Below are 16,583 nucleotides of genomic sequence, written 5' to 3' on the forward strand. Positions count from 1 at the left end.
TTGGAATGATTAATGGCCAAACATACTTTTCAACATTAACTCCTTTCAGCTCGACAATTTCCTTAGAAAACCTCCTTTCATACAAGTATTAACACAGGTATACAAACGTGGAAGTACCACATAGAGTGACCCATATGCTACACCTTTGGGCTGTGGGTATTAACAAATGTATAAGAGCCCCGACCGATTTTATAAATTTTTAATGCGCCATTGTTGTTCGTCCGAGCTATTATTTTGTATGTTGTACATAATGAAATATTTATAAATCTTTAATAGCACTTAAATCGAATCCAACTAAACTACAAAACACAAACAAAATCCTACAAAAAATATATAAATTCTCCAAAAACCTTAATATGGTTCCATATTCCACCTTCCATATAGAATGAAATCGACTATACGATTATAGTTAACATATTTTTCCTCGTATACGAATCGTAAAATAAAAAACCGCCACCATTACGGAAAGAATTGTGATAAAACTCTCGAAAAAGAGATACGAAATGTCCAAGTCGAACGCCGATTTTAGTGCGTTCGACTTCAATGAAAGCTCTGATAATTCCGATGGGGAAACACGTGGGCCGTTTGTGAGACGTTCTGCTGCAGCTGCGGCTGCGGCAAACAACACTGGCAGCAACAAAAATAGCATTGCTCACAAGAACAGCGGCAGCAGCAACAATAACAACAGCAATAACAGAAAGAGCTCAGGACATAATAACAATCAGCATAACAAAGTCAAGTCCACCACCACCAACACCAATAATAGCAGCAGTAGCAACAACAACAACTCCATTAGTAATAAAAAGAATTCCGGTCATATGTCCAGTAGTGCTTCCAACAGCAGTGCTTCAAGCAGCGAAGATGAGGGCGAAGAGGAGGAAGAAGAGGAGGAGGCTAATGAAGATGATGAGGATGAAAATATTTCATCAGCGGAACAACAGCCGTCACAGCAGCAGCAACAGCAACGTCAAACAAATCAACAACAACAGCAGCAGCAACAGTTGCACGAAGCTCTTACCAATGGAACACAACGCACCACTGATCCACCCGATGATGAGGACAACAATAGCAACAGTAGTGCCAGCAGTACCAGTTCTAGCGGCAGCAGTACTAACGACACTCGGGGCAATGCTGGACTTGGTCCACTTGGTACCAATGGCAGCAATGCTCAACAGTCTCATAACTCAGAGGCCTTGTTAATGGCCGCCATAGGTGCCAGCAATGTTCCACAAAACCACTCGCCAACAACACAAACAACGTCAGGAGGTGGAGACGGGGGAGGAGTAGTGGGGACCGCCTCAGCATCTTCACCATCATCTGTGTCACCATCAGGCCAACAACATTCAAATGGTTTACCAGATTCTTCGGCAGCAACCGCCAATATTGATGGCAATGCCCGTGATGGTAGCCTTGGTGTTGGTGGTGGTGGCAGTGGTGGTTTAGCCTCTGGCCTAACAAACGAATCCAACAACTCCTCGCACTACCAAAACAATTGCAATGTGAACAGTTTACTTGATTCGGCACTGGCTGCTGCCGCCAACAATCATCACAGCCAGAACAATGGCCATTCGAATGCTAGCAACAGCAATTGCAACGAATTGATACGCAGCAATAGCAGTGCCAGTTTAAGTAATGCCAGTCATGTTGGCCTAAATGCCATCGGTGGAACTAATGGCAGTGGTGGTGGAGGCGGTGGCGGTGTGGGTGGTGGCAGTATTGGTGCTGGCCTCAGTCTTAGTGGTATTGGCGGAGGATCGAATAGCGGGGCTGGTGGCATTGGTAGTCTTGGTGGTGGTGGTGGCGGAGGAACTGGTGGAGGCGGCAGCCTTTGTGGTGCACCTACATCGATGGGTGGCGGCTCCAATTTTCCCATGTCAGCATCCGAACGGAAAAAATATCGCCACCAGAATTTCAGCAAAAACATCTACATCGGCACAAAAAATGCTGAGAAATGGGAATACATGCGAACGAGACTTCAATTTAAAAACGATGTGGAATTTGTGGCATATCTTCTTAATTTGGCTGATAATGATACGGAACGTTTGGCAAAGTAAGTACCGAAGAGAATATTTCATTTATGTATGTACACTTTTTGTTGTCAAGTTGAAGTTCAGTTTTTGAATATTGATTAGAATCGAAAAATAAATAGATTGTTGATGTCGTTGGTGTTTTTACCCCATAAGGTCAGGGTGAATATATATTTGAGGTTATAATGATGCAAAGCAACAATTAAATTCGCTATACATAATCGCTGGTAGTTCAAAGTTCAAAAATCTCTTTAAAGTAAACACTCAAAAGATATTTGCTCTTAAGGTCATAAAGATCTATACTGACGTACCTGGAAGAATGCGGCCCAAATTGTAAAAAAATGATGGCCTCAATATATCTAAGAAAAATTCATTGATAAACCAGTGAGCGGAGCAGTATAGTCGGACGGGGCCGACCATATGATACCCTACACAACTTCCACGAAAATCTAACTTTGCGTTATACCTGGATCCTCATGGAAAATTTCAGCGCTATACTTCCGCCCTCTAGTGTGGTAATGGGTTACTAAATAATGTCTGAATACGTAAGCACCTGTAAATATTTAAGTGTAACTCCCACATCTGAAGACATACGACCATATAATTGGAATCAATATAAAGCTCAAACACTCCTCTTGAACATACTATCATTTTCTCGGTTCTAGGTCCTTCAGGGGCAAATATATGCGCCATAGAATACAAACTTTGCCATTTTCACACAAAAGTCAGGGTCCATTTGACCCGCTAAATATTGACCGATCTTTATCAAAAAAGGCATGCTTATTCTTTGGCCCGATCCCCTTCTCCATACAAAAATTCGCGGTGTTTGGGCCATAATTGCGGCCTCTGAGGCCGACAAATTATAATGGACGGACGGACACACATGTCTAGATCGACTCAGCTAGTCGAGATATGACGATCGGTATACTTAAAGGTGGGTCTAGGGCCAATATTTCGCGGCGTTGCAAACTTTTGGAGCTGCACAAAGCTATAATACACTGACAACATAGTTGTGTTGGGTATAAAAATTGGATTGCCGAGGTCCCAACCATCCCCAGTTTAGCCGCATTTTACCACTGAAGTGGTTGTAATTTCAGATACCCAGAATGGTGAAAAACATCTTAAATATAAGACCATGTTTCATCATAACACCTCATTTTAAAGGTAACGCACATTTTGTAAGAATTTAGGCTAATTCTCCCTTATCTTTGGCGATTAATGTCATGTCTTACTTTGTTCCATAAGGCGAACTTAAAAAAAAGATTTCCAAGCGCGTCGATCTTGTGCGCAGTTTTTACAATTTGAAAGACCACGCTTGGATATGTCATCCTCCACTTGATCTTTCTATCGAATACGTGGACTTCCCATTCTGTTAAAGATCGGGTTTCATTCGATGGCGATACTCATAGACCTTTCGGAGAATTTTCCTCTCAAACACTCTGCCTCGTCTGCTTGCGCTAGTACTCATACTTCTGATCCATACACCAGCACGGGTAGCATCGGCGAGTTTGGTCTGGTCTTGTTTCGAAATTGCTTACTCCGAATCCTTCTCAGAATCTTGAAAATTTGTTTTATTTATGGCGGTACCGAGGTATATGAAATCTCCGATTACCTCAAAGTTGTAGTTTTCAAGTTCCACAGTTGGTCCAAATCTACCATGCGCGTTAATACTGTTACGTTCTTGGATTTTACTTAATCCCGTGTAGACGTTGTTTTATTTCCCAGCACAGTTCGTACTAAATAAAACGCGGGTTCTTTCTGATTACGATTATTACAATGATTTTATTCACTCAACTTTACTTTGCACGTTACTTTACAGCTTTACGTTGACGGTTTCAATTCACGGTTTCAATTGACGGTTTCAATTCGCGATCTGATTCACAACTGACTGACTGCCTTTCCATTTCCCCTATTTATATGAGCCTCGCCTGTCGCTACAGAAGTTTCTAGACGATCTGGTAACACCTAGATTACGAACAATCTACAAATGCAACAAACACATACAACCTTACAGTGAGTAAACAATAACAACAACACATATACAGGCGAGGGGGTAACAAAGAAAGAGGATTTAAGCGATCATCAATGATGACGTTTAACAAGAATTGTACGTCAACAACAAAAAATAGACCATGAAAGAGGAAATGGAAGGATGTAGAAAAATCTATACAGTAGTTGTTGTTGTGAAGTTATTCAAATAAACTGCGTAGTAGAAATTTACGTTACAATTCAAATTCTTAAATTAACGGAATTCATCTAAATTAACTTAAATCTAAAGTTATATTCGTAACATTGCCCCCCGCTTAAGCCTGTTCGTCCCGAATAGGCACAGTTCCCGTTCCATAGGGGGTCAGCCGCTCCAAATGTACAACTTTCATCTTCGACCTGGGACTGTCGCTCCTCTGGATGCGATAAACGACGCCATTTATTTTCGTGACAATCTTGTAGGGTCCTTCCCAGTGCGTTTGCAATTTGGGGCATAGTCCTTTTTTCCGTTGTGGGTTGAACAATAGTACCAGTTGCCCTTCTTGAAACCCATCGGTATTTGCCGCTCGATCGTACCTTGCCTTCATGCGGTTGCTAACCATTTTTATTCGATGGCGAACTGCATCATGGACTTTACTAAAAGAGTTTTGACTGCCTTCATCTTGGTTCACATCGTCGTTTGGGGTAGCACCGAATATCAAATCGCCAGGTAGCTTTAATTCATTTCCGAACAGAACTTTGGCTGGGGTCCGGGATGTGGAATCATGAATGGCCGATCTATAGGCCAGTAAAAACTTTGGAATATGCTCATCCCAGCCTCGTTGGCCACTGTCCACCACTTTCCGTAGATGTTCTTCCAGGGTGCGATTGAATCTTTCCACCATGCCATCTGATTGTGGATGTAGGGGCGTCGTTCTGGTTTTCTTGATTCCGTAGGAGTCACACATTTCCTTGAAGATCGCTGATTCAAAATTCCTACCTTGATCGGAATGAACCTCAGATGGAACACCATAGCGACAAATCCAATTTTTGCCGAACACATCCACAATTGTCCTGACTTCTTGATTTGGGATAGCATAAACCTCTGGCCATTTACTGAAGTAATCCATGACCACTAAGACATACCGGTTCCCAGAGTCGCTTATTGGGAACGGTCCAGCTACATCCATTGCGATTCTTTCAAAAGGGGCTCCTGAATTATACTGCTGCATGTAGCCTCGACTCTTCCGTGTTGGACCTTTAGCTCTTATACACCTTTCACAATTGGCGATACAGTCGGCAATGGATTTTTGACAGCCGACCCAGTAGAATCTCTGCTTTACATTTTCAGCGGTTTTTGCTATGCCAAGATGTCCTCCGCTTGGCCCATCGTGAAACTCCGACAAGACATTATTTTGGAGTCTGGGACGACGATCAAGTTCCGGTGAGATCTACCGTCCTCACTTTCCCATTTGCGATATAGGCAACCATCTATTATAAGTAGACTGTCCCACTGGGCCCAATAGGATTTTAAAAGAGGGCTTTCGGAGGTAATTTCTTTGCGACTAGGTCGCTTGCCCGTTTCTATGGCCGAAATTATTTTGCCCAGAATGGGATCTCTTCGTTGTTCCGTCGACCAATCTTCACCCGACTCTCTTTATTCTCAACCTTTGAGCAATGCCTGCATTCTACCTTGCTTGGACGACGAGACAGGGCATCAGCATTACCGTGTTTTCCGCCTTTTCTGTGCTCGATTCTGAAATCATAATCTGGAGCCTCTCGATCCAACGGGCTAGTTGACCTTCCGGATTCTTAAACTGCAGCAACCATTGGAGAGCAGCGTGGTCGGTCCTCAGCAGGAAATGCTGACCATATAGGTATTTGTGGTAGTGTTTAACGCTCTCAAGGACAGCAAGCAGCTCTCTCCTCGTCACACAGTAATTCCTCTCAGGCTTCGACAATGTCCGGCTGTAGTACCCGATGACTCTTTCCTGTCCGTCGATTTCCTGGGAAAGGACGCCACCGATGCCGCACGCACTTGCGTCTGTGTCCAAAGCAAACTTTCCACCAGGTATAGGGTATGCCAAAATGGGGGCTCTGCATAGCAGGTCTTTGAGCTGAAACCTCTGGCCTTTTTGCGTCAAGCGGTGTAGACAGGCGGCGATGTTGGCAAAATTTGGGACAAATCGACGGTAGTAGGTGCAGAGACCCAGAAAGCTTCGCAGCTCATGGAGATTTCGGGGCTGCGGCCAATCTCTGACGGCTTGAATTTTCTCCTTATCCGTCGATATGCCCTCCGGTGTCACGTGGTGCCCCAGGAACTTCACCTCTCTTTGGAAGAGACTGCACTTCTTCGGGTTTAACTTGAGGCCTGAAGACGAAAGCTGCTGTAGAACATCCCTTAAGTTCTTGATGTGTTCGTCGAAGTTGCGTCCCATGACTATGATGTCATCCAGGTATATGAGGCATGACTTCCACTGCAGCCCTTTTAACACACGCATCCAGTTCTTGAGCCTTTCATGACTATGATGTCATCCAGGTATATGAGGCATGACTTCCACTGCAGCCCTTTTAACACACGTTCCATCAGCCTTTCAAATGTAGCCGAGGCGTTGCAGAGTCCGAATGACCCCCATTAACGCCAAACGCTGTTTTCTCTTTATCTTTCTCGGCGATCTCTACTTGCCAGTACCCACTCTGCAGGTCGAGGGTGGAGAACCATGACGTCCCGGCTAATGTGTCCAATGTGTCGTCGATTCTTGGGAGCGGATAGCTGTCTTTCTTGGTGACATCATTCAACTTTCGGTAGTCCACACAAAATCGCGTGCTTCCGTCTTTCTTCTTGACCAAGACCACTGGGGAGCACCATGGACTTGACGATGGTTCTATTACACCACTCTTTTCCATTTCACTTATCAGCTTCTGGACCTCGTCTCTTTTTGCCAGGGGAACACTTCTTGGAGGCTGTTTAATGGGTCTCGCGTCTGCTGTATGGATTTCATGCTTCACCTCTGATGTTCTTCCCTGGTGCTCTTTTGTCAACGCAAAGGTAGAGGCATATTTCCATAATAGCTGCTTAGCCTTGTTCCTCTCGGAAGGTGATAATTGGTGTGTCCACTCTTTTATGTAGCCGTCGAGGTGCTTCTTCTCCATGGCTGCTGGCTTTTCGGTGCTAGTTTCCAAATTAATTACAGCTTCAGCTGGTGTGCATTGTCCAACATCGGAAAATTGGCAAATTTGCTCTTGCTTGTTTGACAGGTTCAAAACTCTAACAGGAATCAATCCGTCCTTGTTGCTTTTCACCAGGGCATTCGCTATTAGGATGTTACTGTTTATGTTTTCTGCTGGTTCCACCACCCACAACTTCTCGGCTCCACAATCTCCATTCATTGGTACCCATATTATTGCTTCGGCACAGGGCGGTATTATCTCTGGATGGTCCGTAGTCAGACGTCTAATGGGTGTACTTTCATCGTAGCCCACGTTTAACGGAATTTCGACGTTAGACCAGGTCATCACACGCTCTTTCATATCCAGATTGATACCAAAGGCAATCATAAAATCTGCGCCTATTATCACTTCGTCTACGATATCGGCAACTATAAACTCGTAATTCTCCGATTTATTGGCAATAGTTAGTCTCAGGGTAATCTTGCCGTGTACTGCCGCGGGCTCCCCCGTTGCTGTGCGCAGTCTGACTCCATTAAGTTGCGTTATTTTTCCCTTTACCAGATCCGATCTTATGATGGACTTTGATGCGCCAGTATCTAACGTCAGAACTCGCTTGTCACCATTGATGTACCCAGTTGTTGTTAGGTTGTGACTTTTCTGTTGTACTATTGCTATGGAGATTGTGGGGCCATCGTCGATGGGAGCCAGTTCATGCCCCGCTGGACTGGCTCGATTTAGTTTAACGGTGACTCCTTGGTGGACTGTTGAGCCATTCTTCTACCATCTTTCGTTGGAGGTGGTGACAATGACCTGGATCGTTTGCGCTTAGCTCTGCATTCGCGCGCAATATGACCTGCTTTATCGCAGTTGAAGCATCTAATCCTGGGTTTAGTCATCCCTACTGACTTTGTTTCTTCTATTACCTGCCTCATGGCGTCCTTGATCGAGTTAACGAGAGCTTTGGGTTCGCAACATTCGGTCTCCAGTTGACGAATCTTGTGGGTCTGGGGCTTAACAATTATTCTTGCCGTCTCTTGGGCAAGAGCAAACGAAACGGTTTCGGCAAATGACGCTTTTGGTGACGCATATGTTGCACATTTAATCTCAGGGTCACGTATGCCATTCACAAAGGTTTCGATTTTCATACGGTCCAGCAATGGGTGATTCTCTCCTGGATACGTCATTAACACCAAACGTTCCACCTCAGCTGCAAAGTCTTGTAACGTCTCGTTTGCCCTCTGTACTCTTCCCCTTAATTCCATAAGGTAGATGTTTTGTTTATGTTCGCCACCGTACTTACGTTCCAGTGCCGCAATAACATCTTCATAGTTGCTTCTAGAAGCGACAGGAATACTCTGTATAACATCAGCAGCACTGCCCTTCAATGCCAGAAGTAGTGCAACCGCTTTGTCGCTGTCGTTCCACGAATTTCTAGAAGCCACTGTCTCGAACTGTAACTTGAAAACATTGAATGACGTAGAGCCGTCGAATACAGGAGGTTTGATTTTTAGTGTTTCCGAAATTTTCTTCTCCAGATTCGTAAACCTGTGGTCGTGGACCAGAAATTTCTCATCCACAGACAGAATCTTCTCGTCAACTGCACTTTCTTATCCAACTCTTTAATTTGGACCTCCACGGTTTCCACTCTCCTTCCAATAACTTCTGTAATGTTCTCGAGTTTCTCGTTCATTATTCTCGAATTTTAATCTAACTTTCTGGAATTCTCTTCGAACCTTCTGAAATTTTCCTCAAACATTTTGGCCAGCATTTCTCTGAAATCGTCACCCCTGGCAGCTACTGACGAGACTTCCCATTCCGATAAATCCACTTCATCCTTACTGTCAAACTCATATGTATCGATGTTCATACCACGGCGCTCGAACTCATCCAACAGACGTTTTTGTAGTTCAGCCTTGTTGCCAGTAGAGGACAATTCCAATTTATTAAGTAGCATTAAAAATGTTTTAATTTGAATTAATATTTACCCCTGACAGACTTCTTCAAGTCTTCCACATAATGGATGATGATCTTAAAACATCAGTTTTAGTAAAATTTCTAGATCCTTAAACTTCATCGTAGTATTATCGTAATCTCACTTCCGACACCAATTGTTACGTTCTTGGATTTTACTTAATCCCGTGTAGACGTTGTTTTATTTCCCAGCACAGTTCGTACTAAATAAAACGCGGGTTCTTTCTGATTACGATTATTACAATGATTTTATTCACACAACTTTACTTTGCACGTTACTTTACAGCTTTACGTTACTTGACGGTTTCAATTCGCGATCTGATTCACAACTGACTGACTGCCTTTCCATTTCCCCTATTTATATGAGCCTCGCCTGTCGCTACAGAAGTTTCTAGACGATCTGTTAACACCTAGATTACGAACAATCTACAAATGCAACAAACACATACAACCTTACAGTGAGTAAACAATAACAACAACACATATACAGGCGAGGGGGTAACAAAGAAAGAGGAATTAAGCGATCATCAATGATGACGTTTAACAAGAATTGTACGTCAACAAAAAAATAGACCATGAAAGAGGAAATGGAAGGATGTAGAAAAATCTATACAGTAGTTGTTGTTGTGAAGTTATTCAAATAAACTGCGTAGTAGAAATTTACGTTACAATTCAAATTCTTAAATTAACGGAATTCATCTAAATTAACTTAAATCTAAAGTTATATTCGTAACAATACCATCAGCTTGGTCTAGTCGCCATTTACTGCCAGACCCACTATGGCAGACTCCCTTTCAATTTGTTCTGTTACCGCTAACAATTTTCGACCCATTATGTCGATGTCATCAGAATAGACGAGTATTGCCATTTCTGTTTACCTTTGCATCTTGTATCCTCGTTTCGGTATTCAAGGGCTTCGAGAGGTCCTTTTCGACTCTAACTGCTGACCTTGTGCCAGTGTGGTCTGCAGAGTTGTCCTATACTCGGCGTTTTTCACCACAGTAACATTACGACACTTCTGATCGTACCATGGATTTCTTGATGGTACACATGCGTTGTTTTTGCTGTAGTTTGTAGGGAGAGGGCAATTATTTGATCTTCTATATTATCGGGGCAAGAAATGCTTTCGTCAAGCAGGTGGGTAAGTTGAACAGAGTAGGCTTTTGCAATCGGTTGTGTTTACAGCCTGTCGACGTCAAGTTTCCGTGCTGAGCTAGATCGCGCCTTTGCTGCTACATTAAGACGAGTGCGAACCTTAGCTGCAACAAGGTAATTGTCCGAACCGATATTCGCTATTCGTCTTCTGTCTTTAACACAACATGATCAATTTGATTTATCGCTACTTGATCGGGAGAAAGCCAGGTCGCCTTGTGTATATCGAGATGCTTGCATTTGATGCTGCTAACTACCATGTTTTTTGCTGCCGGAAGTCTATTAGCCTCATGCCATTGTTGGATGTCACTTCATGGAGGCTGAATTATCCGACGGTGGTGCCAAACATATTTTCCCTTCTGATTTTTGCATTAAAATCTCCTAGCAGAATTTTAATGTCATGGCCAGGGCAGTGATCATATGCTGTTTCTAGACGCTCATAAAATATGTCTTTGCTCATCTTTGTCTTCTGTCGGAGCATGGGCGCAAATAAGACTGATGTAGAAGAACTTCGCAGTGAATCTGGAGACGAGGTATTTTATTCTCCTGTTAACCATTAATCCACAGCCAAATGCATGTCTCGTTTCATGGAAGCTATAATACAATGCGTAATCATGTGATTTACTTACGCCTGTCCCTTTCCATCGGATTTCCTGTAAGGCAATAATATCTGCTTTGTACTTCTTAAGTACCTCCGCCAAGGCGAAAAATGCGCCTGTTCTGTTCAACGTGCGCACTTTCCAAGTGCACATACGCAAATCGTGGTCATTTATACGTTTGCGGGGGTCGCCAATCTTAGGGGGTTTGATTTTCTTTTTCGTTGCTTTCTCATAGTAGATGGAGTTATTCGAGTGTGAGCAACTATCCCGACGCCTCACGTCACCATACTAAATTAAATAATTTAAATCATGGCTAGGACAATTTCGGGCATAAGTTCCTACGATGTGCCGATTTTTGCTTTATTGTAAATAATTTCTCTTAAAAACAAAAAACAAATCGATTTTTTTTTAAATCAACACCTTATCACACAGCAAAAAGATTTCCTTTCAATCCAATTTTCGGCATCACCAAAAGACCTCCTGAGCACAAAAAGCTCCTCCACCATTGTTTTTGTTTTTTGTGCAATGAAAATCATGACAAGAAACCCAACTAATGAATACAATTGGAAAAACAATAGGCTTACAACATTTACACACACAGACACTTACAAAGTCACAGACAAAGTGTGTGTGTATGTGTAAGGATATGTATTTTCTCCGAAAAAAAAAATGAAATACCTAAAAAATCGCACTCATGCGTTTGTTTTTTTGCCAGCGATGAGTATGGGTTCACATGATATGGATCTTTGCCGCCACACACAGTTTTCGGTGCCCTTTATTTTTGGTGCTTCTTCACAGGCATTGTAAATTACACGCTCCCATGGCGACAGCGATGGCAATGGCGACGATAATAATGATGTTAACGATGGATGGCGAGCCGCTAACAAACAGCAACGGCGGGGCAACAGCGCAAACAATGTGTTTTATTTTTTGGTTACGATGCTGCTTGGATCGTGTGTGTAATTAGTATACACAAATTTGAATTTATTAATTACGGAGGTGTTATATTGGTATTCAAAAAGATGTCATTTATTTTTGAGATAAATAACAATAATGCAAATTAATAAGGAGCACACATGCAGGACCAAATCCGTTTCGTTAATTTTCACACAATTTATCTTCGAGGACCTTATATTTCACGTGATCCCCACGGAAGAAGTCACAGGGTCCTTACATCACTATATCTCAATGCCCAATTTTGATAATCCCTTCGAAATATCAATTGGACCGGTTGTTGGTCTGTCATAATGACTTTTGAATGGATATCCCTATCATTTTCTTTTCAAGGACCATATCATTAAATACACGACATTAGTGTACTTTATAAACCTTAAGTGCAACGTTTTTTATGCAAAATACGGTATAATGAGCTTGTAGAATATGTAATTCCAAAGAAAGACGAGGAATGGATCAGGGACGTAGCCAGGATTTCACTTCGAGGGGGCCCACTGAGAACCACAACATATTTTTTTCTCGCGTTATCCTACACCGTCGTTAGCTATTGAGTAGTTCTACGACTTTTAAGGATTTATAACGGAAATTCGTTCACAAATTCAGAGCTTTTCCGTTTTCATACTATTTTCTATAAAATTCATGCTAAGAGCCATTGCAAATAAATGTGATGAATAAATAAAAATTGAGTGATTTAATTCTTAAACGTTGTAGGATTTGAACGACCAGGATTAAAAAATCACATCATCATATTGATTTACTATGCATACACTGATTTTCAAATTTCACTTTATTAACGTGTTAAAAATGTCCAATAACCCTGAACATACTGTAAATTGGAGGATGACCGTAATGTAGGGGCCGCACAGAAACTAGGACCAATGTTAATAATTTTTGGTAAATAAATTTTGGTAAACCCAAAATATCAAAGTACAGCCGATTCGGTTAAAAATGTTTTAACAATAGACAGCTACCGTAAAAAGTGGACCAATATTGACCATTTCTGGTAGGGAGATCCTTCGCCCATTAAAATCCAAAAAAAAAATACATCAAAATTTCTTCAACATTGAACATGCCTTGTTTTCTAAAAAATTTGTATCTATTTTGTTTTAAAATGTTCAAAATTAAAAGCTTTTTGAAAGCTTAACCATAATTTGTCTACATTTTTACAGAATAACATTATCACTACGGCAAACGATGTTATGTGTAGACAAAATTGTCGATTGTCGGATGGTTATAAGTTACTGAAGCGACCAACAGGTTTAGTTAAAATAATAGGGTGTCAAATTGGTTCAAATCCGATGGTCTGTTCCCAATTCCCCATATTCGAACTAGATTTAAGTTTGAAAGAAATATTACTATGTGCACAGTTTGGACCAAATCGGACATTCCATTCGCTTTATATTAGATTTATGTTGACACTTTGTGTGAGAGGCACCAGAAGAAGAGGACCGATAGGATTGTTAAAAATATTGTGTTGTGCAAAGTTTGCATGAAATTGGCTATTGCGTTCGCTTCATATGAGATTAACAAGTGTTGAAAATATTGACCCTTTGTAGGGGAGATACTGGAAGGAGTGGTATACAGGTTTCGATAAAATATTAGGTTTTGCAGAGTTTAGTTGAAATCGGATAGTCAGTTCGTATTATATTATAAAATTAATTTTCATCAAAATGTTGATCATTTTGTGGGGTAGCTTGATTTAAGTTTGGAAGAAATGTTACGATGTGCAAAGTTTGAAGGAAATCGGTTACTCCCTTCGATGTATTCTCAAAAAGTCGAGTACTCAAGGTACTATGTCTTTATGGATATGTTTGTAACAGGCAAAAGGAATCGAGATAGACCCATGGTTCCTTCAGAACCATCACTTTCTGAGTCGATTTATGCATACCCGTCTTTATTATCGCATTTATTATTCGATTTGGATGAAATTTGGCACAGGTCACTTATTTGGCCCAAAGACGAACCCTATTAAAATTGGAGAAAATTGAATTGGAGAAAATCGTCCAATTTTATGTAAATGGTGCACCAAACTCCCAATATTGGTTCGATTGAGAAAAAGTTTTGCACAGAGTACTAAATTAGGTCCTGGTTAATGTATGCGAAGTTTTGTTGTAATCGATAGCATATTGAAATTACTACAGGTTGACGCCCATGAAGTCTTGTTGAAATCGGATCTGATTTAAACATTGCTCCCATATATAGTTTCGTCCGATTTTATGTAAATGAAGCCCCATACTGCCAATGTTTGTCCGATTGAGACAAAAATTTAGCATAGCAATTTTTCATAAACTTCAAAATGGTATGTGTTGTTTACCATTTATATGGTCCTCCAAAGATGCTGTATCTATTCTATTTAACTGAGCATCTCTTGTATATACCCAAATTGGAGTAGGGTATCATATAATAGGCCCCGTCAGACTTTTGAACTTTCCTTGCTGGTTTAACATAATGACTGTGGTTTGGTATTTCGGATTCTCATTTGGGAAGCAAATCTCACATCCAGTTATTAGGGTAGCCTCTATATAACTCTACCTTCCAAATTATCTTCAATTTAATATTTTGTATATTCTTCTGCATGGTATAATTGACAATGGTATAATTGCACTCATATGTTCAAATTTTTTTTTTCTTCTTCAATCTTAGTTATGTACGTACTGATGCTGATGGCAAAATAAAAAACTTCTCATAGTGTAAAAATTTTTAAAAGATCAAAACGGTAACATTTTATTCTATGTGGGTTTGGTATTTATAAAGCCCAACCGGGACAACCGATCATGACTAAATCGTAGTTGTGGATTATGCTAATATTAAATAAATGGTGGACATCAAAGCGAAATGACACGATTTACATATCCAGAAACATCAATCGCTGGCTTAACGTGAAAAGGCAATAAGTCATTCTCAATAAGTAAAAATACATCGACAAATTTATTAACTTTTTTACTTTCTTGGGGCAATATTCCCAACAAAAAACTAAGGGAACTGATGAGGATCAGTGGCGAAATCCGAAACTATAATCTTTCCTGCCTTATCCCTAAGTGGACAATACTTTCCCCACTTATAAACATTTTTTTTATAAAAACACGAAACTGGGATTACGCGTAACTATTTTCCAATACCAAAATACAAATGGTATCCCAAATAACCCGCCATCTCTACGGACGTTAATAAATAACATTAACTGTCCTGCCTTGAGATTTTCTCATTGAAAAGTTCAAAAAGGAAAGAGGAAAGCTTGCAAATATAGAGAAACAGACCATATACACTAAGACTTTAGAAAAATTATTATAAATTATAATTTATTTCAATATTTTCAAATATGCCATTCGTTGTACGTAAATGTTTCAAGTATAAACTTTATTTGAAAATGACAAAATCAAGTATAGAGTTGCTGGGGTTGCCATTATCGATTTAGCAAATGACACTACTTTTAATAATTATGCCATGATTCTTCTGATAGAAAATCTTCCTATTAAAAATTAATAAGTTTCAGGTGGCACCCATTATTCGTTTTTTTTTATTTTTTGAAGATATTGGTCATGTATTTCAACCGAATTGCCTTTTATGTTTATATTCTGGTTTCTATCATTGACACCTAAAATTCATTAAAAATTGTCAACCAACACGTGCTATTTTCGGTATGGTATAAAGGTCTTGACCCAATTTTCCCAACTAAATGCCGATAGTTTGGTATTTAGTTTTTCCTGGCAGCAATTTACCATTGTATAACCTTCATATTAAAGAATAATGATTTTAGGAACTCGAAATGTCGACCACATGGTAGAGGATAAAAAAAGTTCGACGCTGTCGCACGGTATAACATTTGAACTTGTTATTAATATGGTGTTGTCTGAAATATCAGCTTATATTTATTCCCGGGTTTGAAATATCAGTCACCCTTTTAGAAAGAATTTCAAACAAACACATCTGAAATAAGGCCTAATGCATGTTGGTTTATTGAAGTTAGCCTGAAAAGAATTGTTTTCTTGAAATTCTTTGATCATGTGTTGCTTTTTCTTGAAGTGTGAAAATAAAAAGTATACATTAGATTTCAAGTCGTCAATGAATGGCCCATCAATTCCAAGTTTTGGAATGTCAAAAAGACACCGGTTTAAACAAGTTAGTGAGAATCACATTGTTATGGTACACAATGATTCGTGTTCTATTATTCGATTTTGATTTTCTTCGAAGACTTCAGACAAACAAAGTGTAGTGTTCCTTAGTATTAACCGTCCAAAGTTACTCAAAAGGAACAGCAGATACAAAACCAGTTTTGCCCAAAATGCAGGCGACTATTTGCTTCGAAGTGATTCTTTACGGAAAAATTTGCGATGGCTTTGGTTAGTTTTCAAAGACCCACACTGCCTATTTCTGTTTTATTTTGGGCTCATGCATGATTCGTTATTTAGAACGAACTTATAAACATCGTTTGAAACGTGGTGGTCGTATTTTTTGTTGAACTATCTTAGCATCGGCGTGAGTTTTTTTGGCCAATTGTGAAATTGTTCGGAATCAAGGAAAAAAATCATATTACGTTATGCGACGACGCGCACAAATATTTAAGCGACATTAAAGCGATAGTCGATGAGTCTCTACGACAAGTTGAAGTTTAGTCAGAACCTATAAAACCTATTACTTTGGAATTTCGTACTATACGAGTACGTAAAGATATATACCCAACAGAAAAAGTGAATCGAAAATACCCGAAGCGTTTCGTTTGGACAATTCTTCCACCAAATCTACT

The 16,583-nt window shown here is 40.4% G+C and overlaps 1 protein-coding gene across 1 annotated transcript in view; it reads left to right on the forward strand.

The window, feature by feature from the left end:
• Window positions 1–447: 447 nt before the first annotated feature.
• The window catches only part of LOC133338445 (uncharacterized), a 45,474-nt gene continuing 29,338 nt past the window's right edge, over window positions 448–16,583 (forward strand). Inside the window, exons 1-3 of the mRNA XM_061546617.1 lie at window positions 448–739; window positions 827–966; window positions 1,012–2,050. Of these exons, the coding sequence (XP_061402601.1) occupies window positions 504–739; window positions 827–966; window positions 1,012–2,050 (1,415 nt within the window). The 5' untranslated portion in view covers window positions 448–503. The remainder of the gene's footprint in view (window positions 740–826; window positions 967–1,011; window positions 2,051–16,583) is intronic.

This window comes from Musca vetustissima, unplaced genomic scaffold (assembly GCF_032173495.1).
Source record: "Musca vetustissima isolate MV318-11 ecotype Yass unplaced genomic scaffold, APGP_CSIRO_Mvet_v1 utg38649, whole genome shotgun sequence".
NCBI lineage: Eukaryota > Metazoa > Arthropoda > Insecta > Diptera > Muscidae > Musca > Musca vetustissima.